This window comes from Wyeomyia smithii, chromosome 2 (assembly GCF_029784165.1).
Source record: "Wyeomyia smithii strain HCP4-BCI-WySm-NY-G18 chromosome 2, ASM2978416v1, whole genome shotgun sequence".
NCBI lineage: Eukaryota > Metazoa > Arthropoda > Insecta > Diptera > Culicidae > Wyeomyia > Wyeomyia smithii.
In genome coordinates this window covers 269,587,993-269,597,430 of record NC_073695.1, presented here as the reverse complement: position 1 = coordinate 269,597,430, position 9,438 = coordinate 269,587,993, and the positions used below count along the sequence as shown (strand labels likewise).

The window sequence follows — 9,438 nt, the reverse complement described above, 5'->3', positions numbered from 1 at the left end:
AGCAAACCAACTGCAAGTTTCTAAATTGAACAAATGGGAATCCAATCTTAACACCTAATTATAACAAAAATCTGTACTTTTTTTATTCGCAGTATAGTGACCTGAGTATGAAATTTCAAAGCAAATCATTACATTAAAATAGGTACCTAAATGACGACGACCGATCATCACAGAAAATTCTGGCAGCTCTGCTTTATTTGTTTACCGGCACGATGCGATTTGCAGGCAGCGTTGCCAGGTCATTTTTTAAAAATCTTGAAAAGGCAAAAAAATCTGGAAAAAATCTGGAAGTCATTTCGTTGGGTGAAAAGTAAATTCTTCGGATAAAAGTCTTGGGGTACGTAAAATTTGAGGTGACAAAATTGCAAAATTTCGCGCCAAATTTGAAGTGATGACCTTTTTGCGGAACAGAGAAAATAAAATCTGGATCATTCATGAAAAATCTGGATAATTGGACATCAAATCTGTCTACCTGGATACATGTTCAAAAATCTGGATAATCCAGCTAATTCTGGATACCTGGCAACGCTGCTTGCAGGCCAAAAAGTGTAAATAAATCACACACACCATCAGTGACCAAAAGAGCATCTCTCAAAACTCGCTTTCATTCGGTGAGAATTTACACCATAGACAGGCAAAATATAGTAGCATAACTGACTCTCGAGTCGCAGTACTTGCTGTATTTTTTTTTTCGCTAATTTACATTTAGAACTTGTTCGGGCTTCGTTTAGTTTAGTAAGTGTTTGATTATTTCTTCCAACAGTTCCTTTTTCGACTGAAAAATAAGTAAAGATACATCAGTAATGTTCGTTGTTGAGGGTGCTTTAACTGTAACATAAAACATCATCAAATACTGCTCCGGTTTTCAGAGTAGCGGTTCCTATCGTATATAGCATAGACACCACTTCGGCGAAAGGAACTCCCACGCAAGCGCATTGAATAGAGAACGGTTTCTCGCTCTCACCCACGCAAACGCTCGCCAGTTTATAAATATTCCGTAATCGTTTTTTTTTTTTTCGTTATTTCGTCAAGGTCAAAAAGTGTCTGTTTAGGTTTTTGTCGAACCAAAATGGAACAGCTATCAAACCAATCACAACCAGCGATGGATGCGGCGACCAACGGAAATGGAACCCACAAATCAGCTGAAGTTGTTGTACAAAGCCCAGCACAACCACAACGTCCACGAAAGCTGTCCTTTGATGATACCGATATAAATCTGTCGAAACAGAAACTGGGCAGCACCGACGAAGTGCACCGGTTGCCGATATCCCTCATTTTGAAGGCCGCCGTTTTGTTTGCCACGGCCGGTTTGCTGCTGCGGTACCTGCCGCCGTTCGACTCGGGTGAGTAAAAACAAAAGAGTGAGATTACTTCTTCACTACGTTTAGTCACACATGAAAAAGGTCTTGAAAAACTACCTCGCTTATTCGTGCTTCAAAGACGTTTGTTTATATGACGTAAGACGATGAGTTGATTTGTTTATATTTACTCATTGTAGATACGATGAAGTTACGGTGGCTAGCAATTTTTTTGAAACTGTTGCTGAAAACAAGACATTTTGGTCTTGTGTGGTTTTCGGTAACACAACATAATTGCATGACATCAATCGTGAATTTCGATTTCGGGTTTCACACTTATGGTAGGCACTGTACTCCCTTGCCTTACCTAACGGGTGATGACCGCATATTGTGTATCCAGTATCGTAGAGGAAACATCGCACCGCAATGCGCTGCGTCCGGGCGCGGGTGGAAAACGGATGGCAAAATTAAATCATCTACTAGTCGGTCACTCTCGCTCGAATAGGCTCCCCACCGGTACAGACTGCCATAGATCGAAGCGCTAATTGCAGTTTCCATGCGGTACGCGTATAAGCTATCGCGAAAATAAAATCCGTTCCCTACATTCCATTCTTTCGGGGCCGAGTGTCTGTTCGAAATAGCTAGTGCATATGCAAATTCTTTCCTAGAAAGGCGAAACGAAAAATAGACTAATGTGCGTCGTTGAAATATTCATTACAGGGTCACTGACTTCGTCACTGGACGCACTCGACCAATGGCGTCAGCTGGTCGCGAATCGAACCGTGTCCACCATCGCTCGCGTCGACTTCGACCGCTGGTATCGGGTGCTGCAAGCCAAAGCTAGTGAAGCACGCGCACAACTGCAGGAACCCTCGATGATTTTGCTAGCGGCGCTGTTTGGTATCGGTGTGATGGCCTTCACCTATCACGTGATCTACCTGGACAGCAACATCCCCGGCGTCAATCCGCCGACTCCCTTCTCGGCCAGCAAAAAGAAGTAAGCAACCGCCATATCGAATTAATTGATGTAGTTTTGTTATCTCGGTGTTTTCTTTTTTTTTGCAGGAGATTCTCCGATAAAGAACGCCGGTTTCACCTCGGTTACGTAACGGCACTTCTTAGTGGATTGACGGTGTTTCTAATCTGTCTGCTGGTCGATTAGTCGACGGAAGCACTCCAAGTGCGCCTTCTTCCATTAACCATATTCCATAGTCCGGCTATGGGTAAACTGGTTTTATTACAGCGTTGGTAAACTTTCTGCTTCCAGGCAGGCAGACAGTGCGGGGCCTTACAAATAACCAGCAGCAAATAAGTCACACATTTTTACCCTTATTTTTTAGCTATATGTTAGTATGTAGGAGGATATGATGCACATCGTGAGTTTTGCAGCAGTTTTATCTGCAGTGGCTATTTATTTCTACATGTGTCATGATTTTAGGCTTATTACCAAGCGGTTAGACGAGAAGGCGTAGTGCGGGTGAACTGTTAATTTTAACTAATCCTATTGCAATTATTGTACGCTAAGAAATAGAGCAAAAGACTAACCATTTACCGTTTTGTTGAGAAAATGTGTCTGAGTATGGCTTATCACCAAGCGATGTCTCTCAGTGTAACCAATGCAAAATGTTGTTCCGGCACGGCAGCTGCTCGTATCAATCGGTGTTTGATAAATTTAATAAACATTAGCGCTAAGCCACTTGTTCCAATCCTAAACTGGTACAAATAAAGTTAGCATTTCTCAAACAAAGTGCTGTCGTTTTGTTTTTGGAATTACAATTTTTTCCTTATGAATAACTTGTTATGATTGTTATGATTAAATAAATGAACGATTTATTTAAGATTCTTACAATTTTCGAAGTTTGCATTCTATTGCAACTCAAGATTGGAGCAATATTTTTTCAGGAAAAAAAATTTCTGGTGAATTTAGTTAGCTTATGGACCATTGTTACACTGCTTACAGTTTGATTGATCTTAAATTTTATGTAAAATTATCGAATCAACACGAAACTTAATCTTTTTGTTATTCAAAAGTATTTATTATTTATTTATTGGCAGGTAATTATTAATGAAAATCAGAAGGAGGCATTGCAGGTACACTGCCAGTATCCTTTTCTCTGAATTATTCTGATATACAATAAAACAATAATAGGTTCAGTACTCACTCGCTTCATTCACCGCTTAACGGTGGCAGCAAAACCGCTAACAGTTTGTAACCGGGCGCCCATCTGTTCATCCTCCACGCTCGCCGGCGTAATCTTCAAAATCTGCAAACGGCTTCCACCGTTAAGCCGACCCACGCAGCGCACCAAATCGCCCGTAGCGATCGCCGTCATCCGGAAGTCGATCTCGTAGAATACGCCTTGCATTACCGGACCGGTACGGTTCCGCAGCAGCAAAACTTTCTCGCTCTGATAGGTGCCCTCCTTGATGCTCAGTACATTGGCGTAGATTTCCAACAGTGCCGATCCGTAGTCCGGCAGGAGTTTGGTCATTTTGATGATGTACTCGATCGACCCGGTTATGAGCCGAAGCTGTTTCGGATCTTTTTTAGCCGCTTCGTTCGGGGCCTTCACAGCTTGCTTTGATGATGAACCATATGTGATTGCAGGAAGGTTTCGGTTTTGCCATTGCTTGGAGTTTGGGTTTAAAGGAAGCGGTTCAAAGGCGACCCGTTTCGCTGGTTTGTTGGTGTGTGCTTCAGTCGATTTTCTTTTAAAGCTGCCTTCTGCGTTACTAATTGTTTGCATGGTACGCACGCTGTTTGGTTCCATTGTGGTACTGCTAGGTGGTACGAAGGGCGATGGCATATTGAAATAGGAACTGTTTGCTGCCTGGTTATATGATCAAAATTACCATTATTACATAAGATATTAGAAAAGTAACTTACGAAGTTAGATTGTTGAAGTTCGCCTCTAGGACGGTAAGGGGTAGCATTATTAGTGGCAACCTGAAACTGCTGGTTTAGCATGAGGAATTGCATGGCTGCAGACGAAGCAGCTGACGGAGGGTTAAACTCATGACCGGATGTAGTAACACTGATTTCAGATGAAGAAGAAACTGTGGAAGATTTCTTCAGCAGTGTCGGTGTCTCCAGGATGGCAGCGGCAGACATCAGGAAGCTAGTGTTCCTGAGCGGCGCTGGAGTCCGCGGACAGCTAGTCTTCGCTGGAATATTTCATCTTCGTTCATGTATATCGAAGAAGTTATTATAGTTTACTTACAATTATTTCTATTCATCATATTTATGTTAACCAAAATATGATTAAGATAACCGTGAAAATTAAGTGAAAAAATTGATTAAAATTGGCACACTTTGAACGGTCCACCATTTTTTGTTTTTCAAGAACAAACCAGAAATGCCAGTTATTTTTGAAAAATGTCAGCAAATGCTCGATCAATAAAAAAAAAATCTTGAAATTCGAAAAAATAATATCGAGCGGTTCGAGGTGATCGAAAAATATGCGCTTGTATAACGGAAAGTCTATAAAAAAAATCGCACACATTTCGAGAAAATCTGCACAAGACTCTGACAAAAATCTGCAAAAACAATAAAAAAAACTACAAATATCTGCAAATCTATAAAAATTTGCCCACGGATTGTAAAATTCTGCTGTTACAAACAAATCTGCACATCTGGTATCCCTGAAAGCACGTCTATGACTCTGGCATCAGAAATGCTAAATGTTTTAGAAAAACATCCGCAACTTATCAATATCTGGATAAATCTTCTTGCAATTTGAAAAAAAAAACAAAAACATTCGCGCAGGCAAAAGCCTAAAAATGTATGCAGATTATACATTTTCATAATTTTGTGCGAGTATAAGGAAATTCAGTCTAAAATCTCCAGAAGCCCTTTAAAACTTTAAGGTGAAACCACATCCATGTCACGAACGTCATTCCCATACATTTTGCATGAAGCCAATTTTCTCTGGCTCTCTGGCTCGATTTTACGTCAAAAGGCTGTCAGTGCTTTCGAAACAGCCGAATAAGCTTCGTTCATGCAAGATCAGCTGTTGCTGCAAGTGGTGTGTAGAAATCTAAAAAGCGAAGAATGTTTTTTTGTTGTTTCGTTCGTTCTCTAGATGTTGTGCAGGACATAAATAGATATGTCCAGACGTGTTTCAACACGTTCTGGATCATAAATTCAATATCCATATTGATATGTATTCATTAAAACTTTTCACGCGAAAAAAATGTGCAACAGCCTATGCGGCACAATGAACGGAGCTTAAGATCATATCATTAACAGAAGCGCCATCATCATCGGCGGCGGCTTCAGGAAACAGTCGCCGTGACATGGGTCTGGGTGAAACGGGACGTGGTCGCAATCAACTCGAATTTTGCAATCTAATTTTTTCTTGATTTATGAAGACTACGTACATGAAACTTTGATCAATTGTTTTCACAACTGTTGCATGCCTGAAGTAGCAATTCGAGTGCTGTTTATTTAGTGGAAGCCGAGTTTTTACGATCAAAATACAGAAGTAAAAAGAACTCTAACCTCAAAATTGTATAGGAAAGGCCACAATCCCGTTTCACCTTAAACAAGTAAAAACCGCGTTTTACAGACAAATTTGGTTATCTGGTCACCCTGGTCAGCATTTCTTTCTATACACTATAAAAAATCGATACGTTACTGCCAAATGGATTCCACTTACTTCTGTGCTAATAGATGAAACATTTCATATCTAAGTGGAATACACTTGCGTTTCACTTCACAGCACAAAATCAAGTGCCTTACACTTCGGTTTGCCATATAATGCATACCAAAATCAATCTTTTTACACTCAGATTTCAATGGTAGAACGCGTCAAATGCCAAAACACGTCAAAATACCGTGAATTCCATTAAAAATCGATATGGGTCGATCTGTTGAAACGATTGAGTTGGTTTATTGGTATTCATGTGTAAAGAGCATTTGGTATGAGCGTGTGATTTTTTTCAGTGTATACTTCTTCGTTTGTGCTAAACGCAGATGATTTTTGATAAGGCGTCGTATACGAATTGCGTAACGCTAAAAATCTAGATTTCAGACCCCCTCCCCCGATATGTAACGATAGGTAACGTTCGATATGACTCCCCCCTGAAATTACGTAGCGCTGGACAGCCTGACCCCCCTCCGAAAATTTCAATTTCGAGCAAACATCACAGTTACGTAACTGTCTCTACTACCCCCCTCCCCCTACCTAACGATAAGTAACGCAGACTCAACCCCCCTTCCCCCCTTCATGTGTTACGTAATTTTTGTACAACACCTAACGGGCGAAATAGATGATTCTCAATCACACTCATTTAGGGCATCCTTAACAGTGCGCTTCTATACCCCGTTTCGCAGCGCTTTATCATTTCTGCTAAACGCGCTAGAGAAATAGTAGCCGGGCCTCCGGGAAGCATCGCGCTCTCAGATTTGGCAGCCCAGTAACAGCGCTGATAAAGGTTTATGCTGGATGAAACGTCAAACAGAGACGATAGCAACGACCGTTGTGAAATCGGGTGAGTGCGTAAAATAGCCGCGCTGTACAAAGTCGCCACAACCACTTAAATAGTAGCGCACTGTTAAGGATGCCCTTATTTTTGCTGGAAACCAGCAACATTTTGCTGAGCTGTAATATCAGCAATTCATCCAGCAAAATAAATTTTACTGTTTTTCCAGTAAAGTTAAATTTCATTCAATAGGGTGTTTTGGGGGTATGTATATTATTTTTTCTTTCGATAAGAAATGTCAAAAGAAATACATATTCTTCTGACTTTTCTAAATTTAAACAGCAAAACTATTGAAAAAATCGATTTCGAATTTTAACAACTGTAAGTGGATTTAAGACATACCCTACCGTCAAGAAATCATGACACAGGGAGGTCAGGTCATTTTTAAAATATCTACACATTTCACAAAACAATGTCTTTATACATAGGAAATCTGTAAACACGGTTTCCGTTAAAAGTTTACAAAACTTTCAGTGATACATTGAATCGAGTGCGGTTAATCAACCGACTATTAGGCTTCCACTTATTCACACGCGCTCAAATGTTTTCAATATTAAGACATGTCTTCACATCTGGCATTCCTGTCATGACACGTAAACCAGGGTTATATTATCCTAAGGAGAGACATCTGGCTTCTTACACTGAAATTATCTCACATATTCAGATTATATGGGAGTATTATAAATTTGCACTATTAGAACTTCCAATCAAAACGATGTGATCGAAAATGTGTCATGCATTCTTCATAGGATCGTCTGATAGACTTACATTACTACCAAGCTTTTAAATAGATAGGCAAATCATTTAAAAACTAAAGAACATATAACCGATTAAACTCATTGGAAATGCCATAATTTATATCTTGACATACAATAACAATTTTATAGGAAAATCTCATGCATTCCTTGTTATTATCCTATAGAAATAACTTCACTAAAGGGACTGTTTCTTTCATATGATATGTTCATGAAAACAAATCGAAATGTTTGTTTATGAATGATACAAGAATTTATTAGAAAAATAATATTTATTTTAACAAATTTGTTGCCCGTATGTATATCTCTAATCGGAATAATGCAGGTTTTTCGAAAAATTTCACTACCAACTTCCTGACAAATGGTTAATAAAAAAGAAATTACCGGTTCTACGTTGGCCACTTGATCCGAGTTCCCGATGCCCGATGATACGATTTGATAATGCCAGTTTCTTCGGTGTGATCTATAGTTGTGAAAACCTATGTAAGTTTAAACTCAAATGAAGTATAGAAGAATAACTTACCATTGGAGATAAGGAAATAACCATCCAATCGCTCAATAAGACGCCGTCTTTTCGTGATGTAGCCATTTTGTATAACAATCTGGATTGTTCGATGCCAAATTCAAAAGTCAAAACAAAACTTCACAAGTTAAACTGACAAAAAGTCCAAAGTCACGGCGACGTGTGTTTTTTATTGGATTTATCAATAAGATTTATATGTTGGTTTCGATACATGACGGTTTTATATATTTACTTTATGAAATGTATTCCGCAATATTGCCTGTAAAATTAAATTTTTACCACACATGTTAAACGTAAATGAATTTCAAATAAAATGGATGTGAAAATCCGATAATTATTATTTCATTGTGCGTTTCGTTAAAATTATTGTATCACATTTAATTTTCAAATGAATTTCTAATGGAATCATATAAAAATAAGAGATCTTCTGGCACGGTAAATTCATTGGACAAATTTAATAGAGAATATATGTCGACTTGTTTCAGTGACTCTTCTTCCTCACCCACCTCGTTGATCCCTGTTGTATTTTTCGTAAGTGATGCCATTCACTCGGAAAATACTTGAATGTTTTTATGGCTTCATCAGCATTAAGCACAATTCCTCCTGCAGGCGATTGATTTACCATCTGAGGGTTACCGGAGAATCTGCATATTAAAATCAAACGTGTGATCCATCAAAGATTATGATTCATTCATTGACCCATGTACTCTCCGCACAAGCAATATGCCTGAACAGGTATGTTCCAACTTTACCCAGACCGGATTCAAAAGTAAAATTAAGCTTACACTGGACTATTTACTTCCGACATTGAGCAGCGGTATGCTGTTCCTATGCTTCACGCAAAACCGTATTAACTCCTTGCGCACTTTTAGATCTTTTGGTAATTGATATAGGTGATTATCCAAGTCGGATCTCTTACTTCACCCGTATTTGTACGCTTTGTACTTTATTTTGAATGTTCACTTGAAAATATTCTAGATTATAAAAGGTAACATCATAAAAAAACATAAATCTAAACAACGAAACATGTTGTTCAGCAACACTGCCAGCAAGCCTGATGATAAATTTAAACGCACTCGGAGTTTCTAATTTCAACCAATCTGCGAGTGGTTCCCAAAGTGGATGCAAATCTATACCCAGTTGTCTTTCCTTAGATATTATCCACAAGCCAGCAGCAGAAATGTCACTTCGCTTTCCTTAAAAGCCAGTAACAGCAATGTCACTCTGTGTACAAGTTGCCAGTTAGTGAAAATTTAAAACAAATATAATTTTTCAATTTTAAAATCAAAGAAAACTCGTAGAGATCTAAGCCAAATTACGTAATGCTTTCTGAAAGGTCGGTTATCAATTAGTATAAGAAAAAGCTGGTATTTTTTTT

General features: G+C 38.9%; 2 protein-coding genes across 3 annotated transcripts; one reads left to right on the top strand and one right to left on the bottom strand.

The window, feature by feature from the left end:
• Positions 1 to 596: 596 nt before the first annotated feature.
• On the top strand, positions 597 to 3,045 carry LOC129725913 (uncharacterized). Of its 2 annotated transcripts, XR_008728204.1 has the most exons (5): positions 597 to 735; positions 1,033 to 1,343; positions 2,019 to 2,295; positions 2,364 to 2,674; positions 2,737 to 3,045. XR_008728204.1 is itself a non-coding variant. In XM_055682344.1 (4 exons), the coding sequence occupies exons 2-4, from the start codon at positions 1,070 to 1,072 to the stop codon at positions 2,458 to 2,460; spliced, it is 648 nt and encodes a 215-aa protein (XP_055538319.1). In that variant the 5' UTR covers positions 597 to 735; positions 1,033 to 1,069; the 3' UTR covers positions 2,461 to 3,045. The 2 variants fall into 2 exon arrangements, 1 of the variants encoding a protein (XP_055538319.1); XM_055682344.1 differs by having other exon boundaries at positions 2,364 to 3,045.
• A 57-nt stretch (positions 3,046 to 3,102) lies between these two features.
• LOC129725912 (uncharacterized) lies at positions 3,103 to 4,641 on the bottom strand. Its single transcript, XM_055682343.1, has 3 exons — positions 4,520 to 4,641; positions 4,186 to 4,463; positions 3,103 to 4,129 (listed from the first exon to the last, which is right to left on the bottom strand). Exons 1-3 carry the CDS (start codon positions 4,536 to 4,538, stop codon positions 3,470 to 3,472), a joined length of 957 nt encoding a protein of 318 aa, XP_055538318.1. The 5' UTR covers positions 4,539 to 4,641; the 3' UTR covers positions 3,103 to 3,469.
• Positions 4,642 to 9,438: the final 4,797 nt, after the last annotated feature.